Source organism: Triturus cristatus, chromosome 2_2, assembly GCF_964204655.1.
Source record: "Triturus cristatus chromosome 2_2, aTriCri1.1, whole genome shotgun sequence".
Taxonomy (NCBI): domain Eukaryota; kingdom Metazoa; phylum Chordata; class Amphibia; order Caudata; family Salamandridae; genus Triturus; species Triturus cristatus.
The window spans coordinates 625,900,591-625,916,495 of record NC_140582.1 but is presented as its reverse complement, the minus strand read 5'-3'; the positions used below and the strand labels follow the sequence as shown (position 1 = coordinate 625,916,495).

The window sequence follows — 15,905 nt, the reverse complement described above, 5'->3', positions numbered from 1 at the left end:
TGGGCGGCCCAAGAGGGCTGACCAGTCATTGCGCACTTAAAAGTGGGCAAACCACTCCTCCCCTGCCCTGCTCCGAGAGCAGAGCAGCCCCGCCCGCCCACCCATGCGCAAAGCAGCAGGAAACATAAAATAATAACTCAAAGTTATCATTTTATGTTTCCTTTACTTTGCAGTGCACTGCTTAAAAGCAGGGGGGCGACGCTCCTGTATCCAAGCGCCACGAAGGCTCATTGAAGAAAAGTGTATATGTATTTGTAATTATTTATTCATCTATTTACTTATCTAGTTATTTATTTTTTAAGTTGTAACTTTGTATTTAACAAAGGGGGATGCAGTGTTGTGTAAATAAAGAATGACGGAACTCTTTTGGTTCTGTAGACCTGAGACATATGCATTGGAGGGTAATAAAGTGAATGCAGGTTTAGAACGTTGAGTTCTTGCTTACACACTGAAGAGTAAAGACGTGTTTATAGCTACTTTCCCTGTGTGGTGTAGTCATTGGCGAATGCCGGGCTGGGTAGGACGCTACAGGGTCCGCTTTTATTTCGGGTTCCCAGGCTTATTTTCTGTCCGACTTCTGCTGCCTGGTTCTGTAGGTGTCTGCTACCAAAAGACATAATCTTAAAATAAAACGATGGGCGTAATGTGGTGGAAAGGGGGGCTCACAGTTAGAAACACTGGAGCGCTCCGATCATTGTTCCTTTTCGTCTCCAGAGTGATTGGTATATAGCGTTTTTATATTAAAATGATGTCGAAAAATATTAAATTTTATTTGGGGATAGGCTGAAGAACTACTTACAAGTTAGGAAAGAAAATGCGCGGCTAATGTGATGCGAAACGAAGGTGTATGTCTGTCCAGACCCCAGCTCCACGCACCGCACAGCAGTGCAGTGTGTACGTGCGGAGCACCGGCTACGCGCGCGGACTGCGGACCGGCCTGTTTGTGTTGCATCTTCAGAAAGGCACAGCAGCGGGCGCAGCCCCTCCCCCTGCCCGGGCTGCCAGGGGCCCGCCCCCGTGACGTCACGGCTGCCTGCCCGGGCTGTCCCTGCACTGGGAAGAGAGCAGAGGCTGAGAGTGGGGATCCCGGTGCCCGCAGCACTGGCCGTGCTGGGAGATACCCCGTGCTGTGGTTGTTGTAGAAGCAACACACAGCCCGCAGATAGGAGAGAGAGGGCCCTCCAGCGGAGTGGCGACACTTTCAGAGTCGGGCTGGACATACCGCCGGCTCTCCCTGCAGCAGGACACGGGGGAGCCGCAGATGCCGGTAAGTGCTGCGCTTGCTTCCTGTCTCGGAGGCCCTGGGCTCACTGCGTTGTGTGATAGGGTGAGACTCCCTGCATGGCTCCGGAGTGGGAGAGGAGCAGGGGCCACATCTGAAAGGAAGGGCGGGCAATTCCTGCTGGGGAGAATTAGGGACCCCCGGTGGATAGTGTGGATCCGCACCACTCCCCCTGCCTCCTCGGGGACTCTTGCTCGGGAAGAATGGAGCCCTCTTCTGGGGGTTACTATGGAAACCCATTTATTAATGCACGTCCTCGCCTCCCATGCCATCAGTGTCCAGTGTGTGGCATGGATTGCAAGGCTGTCTGCTTTGTGAATGTGCTCTGTTCGCGGATATGAAAGGGACAGGGGTGCGGTGTCTCTTACACGTGATGTGCCTTACAGCAGCTTCTGGCGTAACACCACACGGACGTGTGTACTAGGGACCCTAAATGTGTCTGTGCACCCATTCAAAATATACCATCTTGAAGGAGAGAAGGGGGGGGGGGGGTGAGCAGAGGGTGCTTCTGATCTGGAGTTTGTTTCCTGTGCAGGGAAATCAAAATAAATATTTTAATTGACCAGGAAATCATTCACTGTTGCCACCTTGTGTATTGTATCAATGGCAATCACTGTTTGTTGTAAGTAAGCATATCATCCATATGTATTATACGCCGTTATTCGTGGTATATAATATAACGATAGCAAATGATGAGACATTTATTGCTCGCGTGTTAAAGCCAGTCCCTCATCGTCTACATGCCACCTCCCTGTGTCCGCTACCCCCCCACCCTCAACCAGGAGCGGGGTGTGCACACCGTAAACCTTGCCTACGGCAGTGAAGTTATTCAACTTTCCAAGGTAGCGGTTCTGGAAGCTGGAGGCTTGTATGCGTTCACGGACAAACGAACATTGATAAATATATATTTTAGCTTTCTTCCTTACTGGATGAGCAGTGTATTATGTCATAATACAGCATCTCTTGCCATACAACTCTCAAAGGGCATCTAAGCGCTAAACAGCGGTCCAGCTACACTGGCTGATGCCCAGCTACATTTTGCAGATGGTGATGGACTGATGGTCAGCGAACACCTTACCTTCATGGCGCATCCTATTGACACGGCTCACTGTATACAGAGCAGAAATGCACCACCAGACAGTCGATCGTGCTGGGGGTGAACCATCTCTGCGCGGACCCCTTTCCTCCGATACCCCTCGCTATCAGAACCCCGATATCTAGCAGAGATCCAGCTCTTGGTGCTTTTAACCGCTGTTTCTTGCCCCCCAGCGTTCGCCGTTTGCTTTTTCTGAGTGCTTACATTCATAAAGCCGCCGAGAGTATCTGCACACCACATCATTAGCCGTGATTGGCTGCAGTGTGTTTACAGCGCGAGGTGAATGGGATCTCTGATTCTCGACAGCTCATTCAGTGAAGTCCTTCTTCTGTGCAGACTGTTGAGGTGTGAGAGGGAGCTTCTCTTCCACTGCTTACTTTTGTGGCACTGCTTTACATCCATGGGGCACTTCACCCTGGATAAGCTACTTTCCGAATTGTTAGGATCTCTGTATGTTAATGATGGTTTTATCTGCTTGGTGTATACTGACCGTTTTATATGCAGGGTTAGCAATATGTCTCTGCTAATTGAATGCACCAGTGTTGGCTTTTAAAATGCTAATATGTTCTGTAATCACAAAGAGGTTTTACTGTATTAGCACCTACATACTTATCAAGCACACGTGCACTGTGATTATCGCCATGCTTTCTTGGGTTATGCCCATCCTCCTAAGTCTCTGTTTATTGTGCCTGCTTGTGAGGCTTGGTCCTGCCAACTGCACGCTCTCCTTTCCTGGTGCCCACTCAGCACTTTCCCTTGTAGAAGCCCACGCCATGCTATCCCTTACTGTCACTCTCCCTTGGCGGTGCCAACCCAAGCTCATACTTCCAACGTGCCTACCCCATGGCCTCCTGTGCCGGTCATCCTCTCTCTGTGTTTTGGCTACCCTATGATCTCGGATGGTCATGGGCGAGCCATGTTCTTTTGCTCCTGGCTGCTCGATTCTTTCCCTTGGTTTGCTTCTACCAACCTTTCCTTCACCTATAGTGGTTGATAAGCACATGCTTCCATTGTTGTGCACATATCGCTCTCCTCTGAGGTCATGTAAGAGTTAGAAGTATTGCAGCTAATTTGAAGTCGCCTCAGCAGAAGAGCAGAACAGACTTGGCTACTTTCTGCACACAAAAATCACTGGAAGGTGGTTTATGATACCAGGTGTGCCGTAAGGACCTGGCGGGCTCCGTAGTTTTGTGGTGTAACGAAGGTACGCATGTGCCCTGCAAGGCGTGTAGGATAGCATCAATACAAATACCTTTGGAGAGAATGCTTCTTTGGGATATAGACCTGGATGGTTGCATCTCTGACAGGAGCTGGAAGGTGGTATTGTTGAGGGCTTGGATCTGATGAGAAGAATAAAGGGGTGTGTAGTTCACGAGAATTAACGTCAGTCTTGCTGTATAATCCCTGCAAGCCGTGAGGAGTGGTTGGTCCTTTTCCCAGAAAGTGTTTCTTTTCCTTTAATCAGGGCTCTGTTCATGCTCCTTATGCAATTAACTTCTGCGTGTGTTTCATGGTAAAGCATTGAGCTGGATCCTGGAGTGGTCAGCTAAGTTGTGGGGCTTGTCACTGTCTACATCATGCACATATGGGTCCGTGAAGGCTAAAATAATAACAAAAAGTTCTAAGTATCGGGAACACCATTCTCAATAGTAGAAGTAGGCCCATGCAGGAACACTAGGTGAATGGTGCACGCTCCTGGTGGTCTGCTTTCCCACACTCTCCAAGACTCATGCTTATCCGGTGAGCATGCGTACCCCACACAGTCTCAAATGGTCATTATTACCATCCCTCTTTTTAGGTCATGCTTAACTGAAGACAACTTGTGCCCTGTGGTGCACACTCCTGGTGTTACGCTTTTCCGCTCTCTCCCACAGGCTCTCAAGGCCACCTGTACCACATGCTCTTCTTTGGACTAGGTTAGCGTGTTGAAGATAACAGCTTGTGGTTTCAGATAATGTCTCTCAACCTCCTCCACATTTTACCAGATAGTATAGTTCTTCCTGGCTCATTGAAGCACACCGTGGCTTAGTCACTGCACATCTTAGTTTTGCGTAGTGCAAGACAGGTTGCCTTGTGGTCACATCAAAGCACAACCTGTTCGCTCCCAGCAGTACTGCTGAAGGCATACTTCCTTGCGTTCCCTCCACCATCTGAGCTATCTAACCCTGAACAGCCCATTGTAATTTTGTGGAAGCTTGAATTTTGGAAAGAGGTTCACACAAGTTTTTGTATAACTTCTTTTCCACGGGGTTACCCCCACAGTTCCATATATTACTCCTTTGCATATTACTTGGTTATCTGTGTACTGTTTAAAGAACCTTTGTTTGTGTCAGGATCTTGGATTTGAACCAGTTTAAAGATGATAGCTCCCCTTCACTTATTTTCTGTTTTCTGACTTTCCATGGGTATGTCTTGAACGTTTTTTAGGTGTAAAAGTAGATCACATTCTTTTACCCTCAGATCTGAAGATCCCACCTCCTCTTCTAGAACCATTCTAAATCATTAAAGCATTAATTTTGTGATAATTTCCGAAACCAGATAGAATTTAAAAAAAAGTACATTTTAAATGCTCGGTTGTTGTATTGAAGTTAAAGTTCGCTGAGCTTTTCTCGCCGAAGCCATGAGGCTTCAGCTCTACAGCAGGCTGAAAATTAGACGCCAGTAAATCTTAAAAATAGAGTGAGCTGTGGTTAAAATAAAGTTAATTACTACGGTTAAGTACCGTCTTCGAGCTGAGTAGTTCATTAAATCAGAACAATGTGGTAACTGATGACTAGCTCTGTGTTTCTCCCCCAGTCTGTGTTCAGCAGATGAAACATTTGAAATACCCAGTTGTTAGTTACAGGTTCTTCAAATTGATGGTTATTACAACCAACAGAAATAGGTTTGTGCCATGCAGGTGCACACACGGTGGGGTTTCCCCTCGCACGTGTGTGCCTGGCCACTTCAACTAGTGTCATTCAACAAAGTAGCTACCGTTCTTTAGGGGCGTAGCTAACATTACTTCCGCTGGCACACTGTGAGAGAGAGAAAACGTTGTTTATTTTAGACCATAGTATTTAAACAATACATAAAACACATTTAGGGATCCGAATATTGGTGACAGTATGAATTCAATGATAAATAAATCAACATGCATTTTAAAAAAGTAACACCCTCAGGCAATCATAGTTCATTTAACACAATTTAGTCTAAATCCATAAAATTCTCATTAGTGGAAGGTCACTAAAAACATTTAAGATCAATGCCCCTCCTTTAATTTCTCCCTTACAAAGTCTTTTGTTGCTTTCAAAAATGTTCCCAATGCGATTGTGATGTCTAGAGATGGCATATCCGTAAGTAGACAAACTGCTTGGGTGCGTGAACTAACCTTGTATTTAAAAAATATTGGACGTAAAATCAGTTTCCGTATGGCTAAAATCAATGTGCAATCAAGCAATATGTGCAAAATGTCATTTCTTATTCCTAGCCCACATTTACAAATACCAACCGATTGGATCAATGCTGCCTTTATTTTTTTCTTCCGTCTTCCAAGGATTAATACCAACACGGACCCTTAGAATTTCGTATCTTAACCCTTTATTGGGCAGAGTATCCAAATATGGGAACCAAGCTTCATTTTCCCATGAGCTTTTTAACCACTGGACCGATTTTTTTTGCACTCATATAATCTAGGTCCTGCGATCTTGAGTATGACAGCCCTTGGTCTCTGGCACACTGGCACCAGGGTTATCTAAATGCAAGGGATACCAATGACCCTGGTAAGGAGAGGTAATGATGACCGTGCCAGATGAAGATAAAATCTTGGGCAGCGTTAATTTGCTGGCAGCAAAAGGACAATACTCGATTTGTTTCCCAATCAGTGAATAAAACCTCTTTAGTACAAAATAAATTACTGTATTACAGAAAACCATTATCGACATAAAATTAATCAAACATTTCATCAATAATTTATCAGAAAGAGATAACCCTATACTTCTCATTAATATACACACAGACACACTCCAAAATGATTAGAATGCTTTTAAGTCTGTACTCTGAAGATTCCCAACTTCTAAATCCCCTTATACATATATCAAGTTAAAACGTGGCAACACACATTTTGATGGGTTTCAAAAGCCTTGTACCGCCTTCATGAGGGCACAAGCACAACATAACTGCAATTGGTACAGGAAAAAGGCTCCAAATCTTTAGGTGAAGTTTGAAAAAAAAAATCTATTTAGTACACTTAATCTCTTCCATAGACGTAAATTATATTGTGCTCAGTCACCCCAACGTGTACTATATTATCGTTGTATCCTTGAATATTAAGACATGGGTAGCTTTTCTTAGATACATACACAAATGTCTTCGAAGAGGTCCCCCAGCTATTTATGATGTATTACTGTTCCGGATATTGAATCAATCATTTTGTGCTGTAGTGTGATTGTGGGGAGGAAGTGTCCTACCGATACAGGAAAGAACGTATGTTGTATATGCCGAATTTAGTGGTGACCCCGGAGAGCCTACCTAGTGGCACTATGGCTGTTGGGGGGGTCCTAGTCTGAACCCCAGATATGGTGGTCTTCCACTATCTGACAAGGAGATGGGCCATTTTCTTTACTTACATTAAGACCGATGGCACCCTTGATGCATCACTGACCAAGGCAATAGGGAGTTTAGTGCGCCCACTGTTGCCTACTGGCTCTCAGGTGCACCCACTGCTGCTTGATGTCTTTCCGGTGCACCCATTGCTCCCTGCCGGCTCTCTGATGCACCCATTGCTCCCTGCCGGCTCTCTGATGCACCCATTGCTCCCTGCCGGCTCTCTGATGCACCCATTGCTCCCTGCCGGCTCTCTGATGCACCCATTGCTCCCTGCCGGCTCTCTGATGCACCCATTGCTCCCTGCCGGCTCTCTGGTGCACCCATTGCTCCCTGCCGGCTCTCTGGTGCACCCATTGCTCCCTGCCAGCTCTCTGGTGCACCCACTGCTATCTGTCGGCTCTCGGGTGTACCCGTTGCTGTCTGCCAGCTCTCGTGTGTACCCGCTGCTATCTGTCGGCTCTCGGGTGTACCCGTTGCTGTCTGCCAGCTCTCGTGTGTACCCGCTGCTCTCTGCCGGCTCTCGGGTGCACCCACTGCTGTCTGCCGGCTCAAGGGTGGACCCACTGCTGCCTGCTGGCTCTCCGGTGCGTCCACTGTCGCCTGCCGGCTCTCAGTTGTGCCCACTGCTGCCTGACGGCTCTCAGTTGTGCCCACTGCTGCCTGACGGCTCTCAGTTGAGCCCACTGCTGCCTGTCGGCTCTCAGTTGCGCCCACTGCTGCCTGCCGACTCTTAAGTTGCGCCCACTGCTGCCTTCCGACTCTTAAGTTGCACCCACTGCTGCTTGCCGGCTCTCAGTTGCGCCCACTGCTGCCTGCCGGCTCTCATGGTGCAGCTGTGGCTTATGGAGCCTGTAACAGAGGCATTTGGCACTTAGATGCAGTTGCTGCCATGAATATGTATGGAACTGCACGTATTTTGCTTTGCAGTCTGAGTAAATCTCCATGTGGACTCAATACTTTATAAGGTGCTTGTTCTTTTTTCATGTCAGCGAGGGCACGATGGCTACTTTCCTTAGTAAAAACACCAAGGGCAACCGCTCCAGATTCTAATGCCAGCCTCATAAAGCGCAGACAGTGCTTCAGAAGCATGGGCCAGTTGTGACTTAGTATTTATTCTGTGTGAACATTGAAATATCACAAAGGCAATTCAGTTTAGAGTAAGCATGCATTTGGTAAAGCCCAGCTATTGAAAAAAGCTTTTGTCTTGAATGTCTGCCTTGTTCTTGTTCATTTACTACTATCTTCAAAATGTATCAGGCACGCAGGTGGTGTAAGAGGCAACAGTGCGTATGAGGTACTGTTCAAAACTGCCACAGATGCAGAAACAGTGTGTACCTGCTAATGTATCCAATTTTTAGTGGACTGTTATGTGCTCGTTTTAAGTTTAATACTGAATCGATCGCATAAACTGCGTGGTGCAATAACACATTTTCTCTGTTTGTTTTGCACCAGTAAACAGGACAAAATAGGCCAGAATATATTTAAATGATTTTAGGTCTATTTTCTAGAATGTTTGCATTGTTTTTGCGGTCCGTTTCACCGACAGCAAAGTTTAATCGTAAAATCAATTTGCGATAGAGCTTTGTGTGCTAGCCTTGCAATCAATATGCACAGCCCTAAAATCAGGTGCAATAAAGACTAGGTCCCGTTTTTAGGCATTGTCTGCGACAGCACATGCACTGCTTCCTCGTGTGCTCTCGCTTGTGAGATTATTGTGTACTTGGGGCATGCAGCCCGCCCATTGCTTACCATTCGTTCACTTCTTTGTCACTCTTCTTTGGTGACTTCTAAATGGCCAGCGCTGGCATAGCATCACTTCCTCTTCGTTTTCTGTAGCATGAACCAAGCACAGATTGACTCGACTTAATTAGTGGCCGTCTGCTGTTGCCTTGAGATTCAGGTACCATTTTTTCTCCCCCCCTCTGACCCCTCCTTGTTTTTCCATGTTTGCACCCCCATGCACTCCCTCCTTCTCTGTTGCCCCCTTTTCCTCCAGCCAGCGGTAAAAAAAAAAAAAAAACACTGCCCAAGTCATAGCGCTTTTTGTTTCAGCCATTTTGTGCAGCTGCTGCTGTGCAACATGGCTGAAGGTTACAATAAAAACGCTGTGAGGATGGGCGTTGCTGCATCATAGTGCTTTTAAAAAAATAACTTCAAGGCATGTTGCACAACAGCTGCTGTACAACATGGCTGAAAGGTAAAAACAAAAACCCAATGACCAGGCCAGCATTGATTGCATCATAATTCTTTTAATTTTCTTTACTTTCACCCATGTTGGACAGAGGCTGCGCTGCCATGCGTTATGGCTAAGAAAACACTAGGAAAACCAATAGGTCTCCCTTTCGGGAGACCTATTGGCTTTGCCAGTGCTTATTAAGCCTGCAACAGGGTCTAAAGGAGGTCCAAAATATTGTATCATTTTGTTTTTTTCATTTTACGTGTTAGCCAGTTCCATTTGCATTAATTTTGCTCCACCCGTTTAGGTACATTGATCTCCTGTTCTTAGAGAGTACTTTATTTTGTCCTTTAAATCGGAGCAGTCTGTCTGCGAAGCACAATTACCACCGTTGCACGTTTTATGCACTCTTTAGGCAGTTTCTATTTGGGAAGGGTCATGTAAATGGTTTTTCAAAAATCCACTGCCTCTGTGCTTGACCTTTGTATAGATTAGGCTTTTTATCATGCATGGAGAATGTTAACCCCTCCTTCAGGCTTTTCCTGACCACTTCCCGACCCGAGTGAGAGCTGGAGGTCGCCCAGAAGCTGTGGGTCGAACAGAAACTTTAGTGTCTTATCTGGATGATGTATGTGGTCTGGTTGAGGTCATTGAACATTACGCTTCCTCTTAGAGAATGTAAAATTGAATTCAAAGTTAGCAAAAACCTAATATTTTCACGGCCAGTTCCTAAATCACATGATTCAACATGACTTATTTTTACCAAGGACCTGTTTCATTATCTGCAAAATGTATGTCTCGTATTCTGGTAAATGTGTCCTTTAAATATAGACAAGTACATTAGCAGTTTTGCCCTTCTCGTGATATGATCCTGTCTCGGAGTGAATGGATCTGTAAATATTTCAGTGAGTTTTCCCATAAAAGGTCCAAGGAAGACTTCAGCGCTTGTCAGAGAAAATGCTCTTCTAGTAGCTGATAAGGCACGCCGTTGAGGCCTAACCTCAAGCATTGATACCATGGAAGACTAGTAACAAAGGAAAGACCTTAAATATCATGCCCTTGGATCAGCCAATTGCTCACCGTTTGGCCTAAAAGACAGGGTGCCATATGTTTTGATGTGCAAGTAGGGAAGGTCTCCAGAATCTGCCACTGGTATAGGGTGCGCCTATAGAGGATCCTTGTAATTCCAGGATCAGTGCTATATACGCTGTGCTAGGGCTGCTCTTTTGCCATGATGGAGCACTAAAAAAAAACTCCATAAACGAACATTTGCACTTTCAATGGCAACAAATGCATACATTTAGAATGCCGTTTTGTTGATGACCCATGGCAGACTCTTGCAAAGCACCATAATTGTCATCTTCAAATTAGAACAGGCTCTGATTACAAAGGTAGTAGTTGAAGGCCATCAGCAGCACACTTAAGAAATTGCACCATGCCAACCCTCATCGCTAAGAAATATTACTTGTATCAAATAGTAAACAGTGGTGTCGTGGTGATAAAGATCATCATATCGCACAGTAGAGGCCATGTCTGTCTACGTCACTTTCTGCCTCTGAAAAGAAGGGACAATATACTCTAATTTGATTGTGTACCATGCATTCTGCTACTTTGTTCACATGCTTAACATATGGTCAATTGTTGACTCCTTACCAAAGATATCATTAGGTTTGTCGCTCTACATCAAAGGATCTGCTTTAAAGTCCATGGAGATGCACTTGCACTCTACCAAATGTTTGGGAGTACCTTGGGTTCCCTTTGCAGTTTATGGTGGCAGTGCTGTAGTGGCCCATGATGTGCAGTGGACGCTCATATCTATAGCACCACTGAAGGGGTTGCTACTTTACTATGTGAGGTGCAGCTTGACTCTTCGGTCTTCGTTGGGGTGAGGTTTTACAAACCGTACATGGGTAAAGTTGTACATTAGACTGGCAAAGCTATTTAACCTTCAGAACTTGGCACATGTAATCTGGGCCCTGGTCGCCCTAAATCACAGTGGCTTGCAAAAGAAGAAGGACACAATCTCCCGCCTTCTGCATCTGGGACCAGGAGTGGGCCTCTGTCATCCGGACTCCATACATCCACCCTGGACTCCTCGTCTTGTGCTGGATGGTCAGACAACTACGCAAAGGAGCACGAGTTGATAGAGAACAGAAATGTAGAACAGCAAGGAGTGCCACCGGCCTTTTTGTTGTGTATGCTAACAGAGAATTGTATATCACTGCATTGCCGTTAGTACGGCAGGGGTGCCTTTGTGCCCAGATCTCGAGGATCATGTCACAGTTTGAAGTCTGTCTTCTATTTCAGAATGTGCGTCAGCTCCTGGAAATGTGTACATTGCATATCTACCACTGGAATGTCCTCTAGGGAATAGTGACAACTTCGCAGAAGAAAATGTTGACCCAGAAGCACTAACGTTCATTACTCTGGTGGAGAAATAACTGGGCGTTGACCTGGTTTCCTAATGCCCGTTCGCTTCTGAAAGCAAGACACTTTTTCGTTTCGTTTCTCCTAATAAACTGACGATCCAGCTTGAGTACAAAAGCGTGGCAGTGCACGTCATCATTCTAGTTTGCAATGTTTTTATTACTTGGTTGCACTGCTATAGGAATGTTGTACATTACTGTCTGATAAGAAGAACATTCCAGCCTTCCTCTAGCTTCGAAATGATTATTTTAAAAATTAGTAAAGGCGAATATTGCTGAAGTATACAGCCTTGGTTAGGCATGTTCCAGCCACTGTTTGTCCCTTATATCAGGCGTCTTTTGGGCAATAGGATATAAGAGTTAATGTGAGACACATATATTGGTTATGTAGATATGAAATCAGCTATTGATGTTTGGTAAATGTTTTTGACAATAAAACTCAATGATAGTGGCACCAACAAGTTTGAAATGCAAGAATTGCTAATCGTCTCCTTTTTCCTTTGTTTTCTGACACTTAGCACCAAAGCCAATGAGGCATGGACATAACCTGATCACTTTCATCCAATAAGAACTGCTGCGATTGTTCACAAATGCTTATTTCTGCGCAAAACTCCCTCGAGAGGAAGATGGACGAGTCCGCGTTGTTGGATCTCTTGGAGTGCCCAGTTTGCCTGGAGCGCCTCGACGCAGCCGCCAAAGTCCTGCCCTGCCAGCACACATTTTGCAAGCGATGCTTGCTGGGCATCGTGAGCTCGCGCAATGAGCTACGCTGCCCTGAGTGCAGAACCTTAGTTGATTGTGGCGTGGATGATCTTCCCAGCAACATCCTGCTGGTCCGGCTGCTGGACGGCATCAAGCAGAGGCCGAGGAAGGCTGGCAACGGAGGTAATGGCACCAACTCACTAAGGACCCTTGGTGGTACCGCAGCAAGCTGTGGCGGAAAAGATCTCCAGTGTCCTCAAGGAGGACAGCCAAGAGTGCAAGCATGGAGTCCTCCCGTCAGGGTATGTACCTAGTAGAGTTAATTTGCATATTTTGAGGTATAAGTACCCAGTAAAGCCTATTTGCATGTTTTGAGGTACAAGCAGGCGATTTTAAAGTGGGGGAGGATATTGTTTCCAGGGTTTTATAGGGTGTGGGCGGCCTACCGTTCTAGGGCATATGCTCTTTTATCATGCAGTGCCTTTTTTGCTCCCTTTCCCTGATGTTTTGTTGTGCTGCTACTGTCCGTGTGCTCAAGCTGTTGGCACTCCATTAACACATGTGAGCAAACCGCTTTCTAATTGAACGCCTGTGTCTCAGCTGCCCGCTGCCCACATGGGTTTCATTTTGCTTTTCTTGACTTTGCAAAATGTGCCTCACAAGTTAATTAAACAGTTTCCATCTCAGCAAAGATGAAATCGTGGACCTTTTTAGCTGCTTGTTGTGATCTGGTGCTTCATGCGGCTGCAGTATTATGTGCACAGTGGTGACCTAGCAGATCACTGTGATTGTTGATTGAGTGGGGCTAGGGTTGTTGGGTTGCTGTGCTATTAGTTTTAGTGGCACACTTAGGATGTGCCAGTAGTTGTGGTGAACACAAATTTACATCATAGTCCTGTTTTCCTTTGTTTGAGGTTAGTAATAACGTTGTTCCGCATCTGGACGAATACCGCTGTATATGAAAGGAATCTCTGAGGTTTCTGCTCTGTAGTATTCTGGTTTCTTCTTGTTAGTTAATAGACCATGCGGTCCAAAATCCGAGTCCCCTACTCTCAATACTGTCCCTCCAATGGGACCTTTGTTGTTCAAGTCACTTTAAAACACTCATGAACATCGAGTTAGATTAAGGGAGTGCAGCATGACAAACTGAAATCTAGAACCCTTTTCAGTTTCTCACCACCTCTGTCTGGTGATTTCTGACAAGGGGCTGGGAGGGGGACACACAAAAATGCCATTCCTGGGAACCAGGCCACACTTTATGAAACCTGAAGAGGATAAGCATTGGCTGACAAAAAGCAGAATTTGGTTGGAAATTGAGTGACCGAAGACCTTGGTATGACTAGACGGGCTGAGCGCCTGGGTGAGGGTGGTTCTCACTGAGATGGAGTGGTAACATCTAAGATTAACTAGACTAGTTTGATTAAGTTGGAGTTAAACTCATAATTCATAGACAGGAGGGAGGTGAGGCGGCGTAAGAGACCAAAACAGGTTGTAGAAAATGGTCCTGAAGCACTTGGATGACACAATGTATTTTCCACTGGGACAAAAAGCACAACGCGGTTGGTATTTACACTGCTTTCCACGCTCTTTTAAGAATAAATCGAGCCCATGGATGTCAGTCCTCTATCAGAAATAGAAGATTGGACAGTATGCTTTCACAATTGGCTAATTTGTAGATGGCAGACATGGTGCAATCTGCGTCCCTTATTTTTAACGTGCATGAAAGGCCTTGTCCTGTAAGGGCATAGTCAAGTTGATGAGGCCAACCTGCCGCATCAGTACATGGTGCTGTTCTTGCCGCCGTTTGGTGGGTTTGGAGCACTGCTGTTGGCAGTTACTGCCCCCCGCAAACCCCACCACACCCCTGACTTGTGCTAGACCACGACAGTAAATAAGGAGGTAAGCAAGCGTGTGTACTGTGAGTGTAGGTGTTGACTTTTAGCACAAGAGGGAAACGGGAAAGCATGAATACAGAACAGGAGTAGTGGGTAGAGTTGTACTGTAAACTTCTCTTGGGGAGGGGTGAGCTATGGGAGTTTTAGGAGCAGTGCTGTTTGGGTCAGAGTAGATTGACTAGGCTACGTGATTACTACAGTACATCATTTTATGGTGGCCAGAAACATAATGTAGCGCAGTTGGTGTCAAAGTCTCAAGCTGATTATCTGTGTATGTGTTCACTGAGTCTAAGCTGCTTTCAACGTACCACTCATCCTTGAAACGGTAGAAATACATTGATTTGTTTGTTTGTGTAGAATTATCAATTGGATTCAATGCTTACATTTTATTATGTGTGCGACCAAATACTATATGAAGATATCGGGATTGCAGTGCAATCATCATTTCAGCTAAAAATCCGTACACACATGAACAAGATGAGATATTTATAACTAGAAGTGTTATAAAAATAAATCGGCGTTGTAAATAAAGACCAACTTTCTTGCTGTGGAGTACCTTCCTAGACAGAAAATTCTTTTTTAGAATTATAAACCTTTTTTCTTCTTTCATGTGCGAAGGACTTTGTTAGTAACTTGTACAGTGCTGCTATTAATATAGAAAATGTCAGCGGGGGGTTGGATTAAAAGACTATGGAGGTTGTGAATGAATGAAGTCCGCTTTTGTCCGGTTTGGGTGGTGATGCAGCTTCAGCTGTGTTAGATTTCACTGCCCCGCTTACCTTTAGCATCAAGACAATTCATTAGCTGGACCCGCGTTAATCCTTCAGTCTGCCTGTTTTTTGTGGCTGATAGATCTGCCCGCGTCACACTGCCATTGTTCCGGAAGGCTGTGCGCGAGTCACGGGAGGCAGGTATTGTATTGTTACTGTGGTGACTAGACGCTGTAAGTAAACACTATGCCAACAAATACCGTTGAATACTTTGTTGTGCATACTGCGCAGAGTGAATATTTATACTACCAGGCTTGGGGTTCAGAATGCTTTTGGCTGGAGACTGTTTTTGCGGTGGAATTGTAATTGTCTACCTGCAATTATTTCTTATAGGTCCCATGGCATTCGCGAAACCCACGTCCAGTTCTTGTTATCAAGTAGACTCCACACCACAGATCTGTTACAGTACTGATATATGAATCTGTGCAGTTGTGCTGTAACCACAGCTAAATCTCCAGTTTACATATTTACAATAAATCATCTTAATTTTGTTCAATGGTTTGTTATCGTATGTATGGTAATGATAATATTATTCCTTTATGGGTTCCTTGAGTGTCTGTGTCTTCCTGCGGAATTCAGAGCACTTTACAGCGCTGTTGACACAACCCGCGTACATAGTGAGCTACCCTTAAGAAATTTCAACCAGTGTGGTGTTGTTTTGACATTAGTAAACTTCGCCATTTGGCTTTCAACGCCTGTTTTTTGGCATTCAACCCATTACCCATGTTTAAGAATTCTCTTGATTGATATCTTGTAAACAACTTTTTTTTCTCCTTTTTATTTTTTCAGAAAGGGTTTTGGGTCTGAACATTTTTTTGAGCTCTGCACAAGACAATGTAGAATCAGGTGCACATACTATTTGCACCCAGTTTTGCATATCACACTTATTACTTTAACTGATCCAAATTCTCCGAGTACTTGCATTTTGCAACCCCAATTCTTCCGGTTTCATAGCTGTGCATTACTGGTGA

General features: G+C 45.2%; 1 protein-coding gene across 3 annotated transcripts in view; it reads left to right on the top strand.

The window, feature by feature from the left end:
- Window positions 1–1,050: 1,050 nt before the first annotated feature.
- SH3RF1 (SH3 domain containing ring finger 1) overlaps window positions 1,051–15,905 on the top strand; it is a 304,090-nt gene continuing 289,235 nt past the window's right edge. For all 3 annotated transcript variants that reach the window (XM_085641813.1, XM_085641812.1, XM_085641811.1), the window contains exons 1-2: window positions 1,051–1,267; window positions 12,086–12,571. In XM_085641813.1, coding sequence (XP_085497939.1) covers window positions 12,158–12,571 — 414 coding nt within the window. In that variant the 5' untranslated portion in view covers window positions 1,051–1,267; window positions 12,086–12,157. The remainder of the gene's footprint in view (window positions 1,268–12,085; window positions 12,572–15,905) is intronic.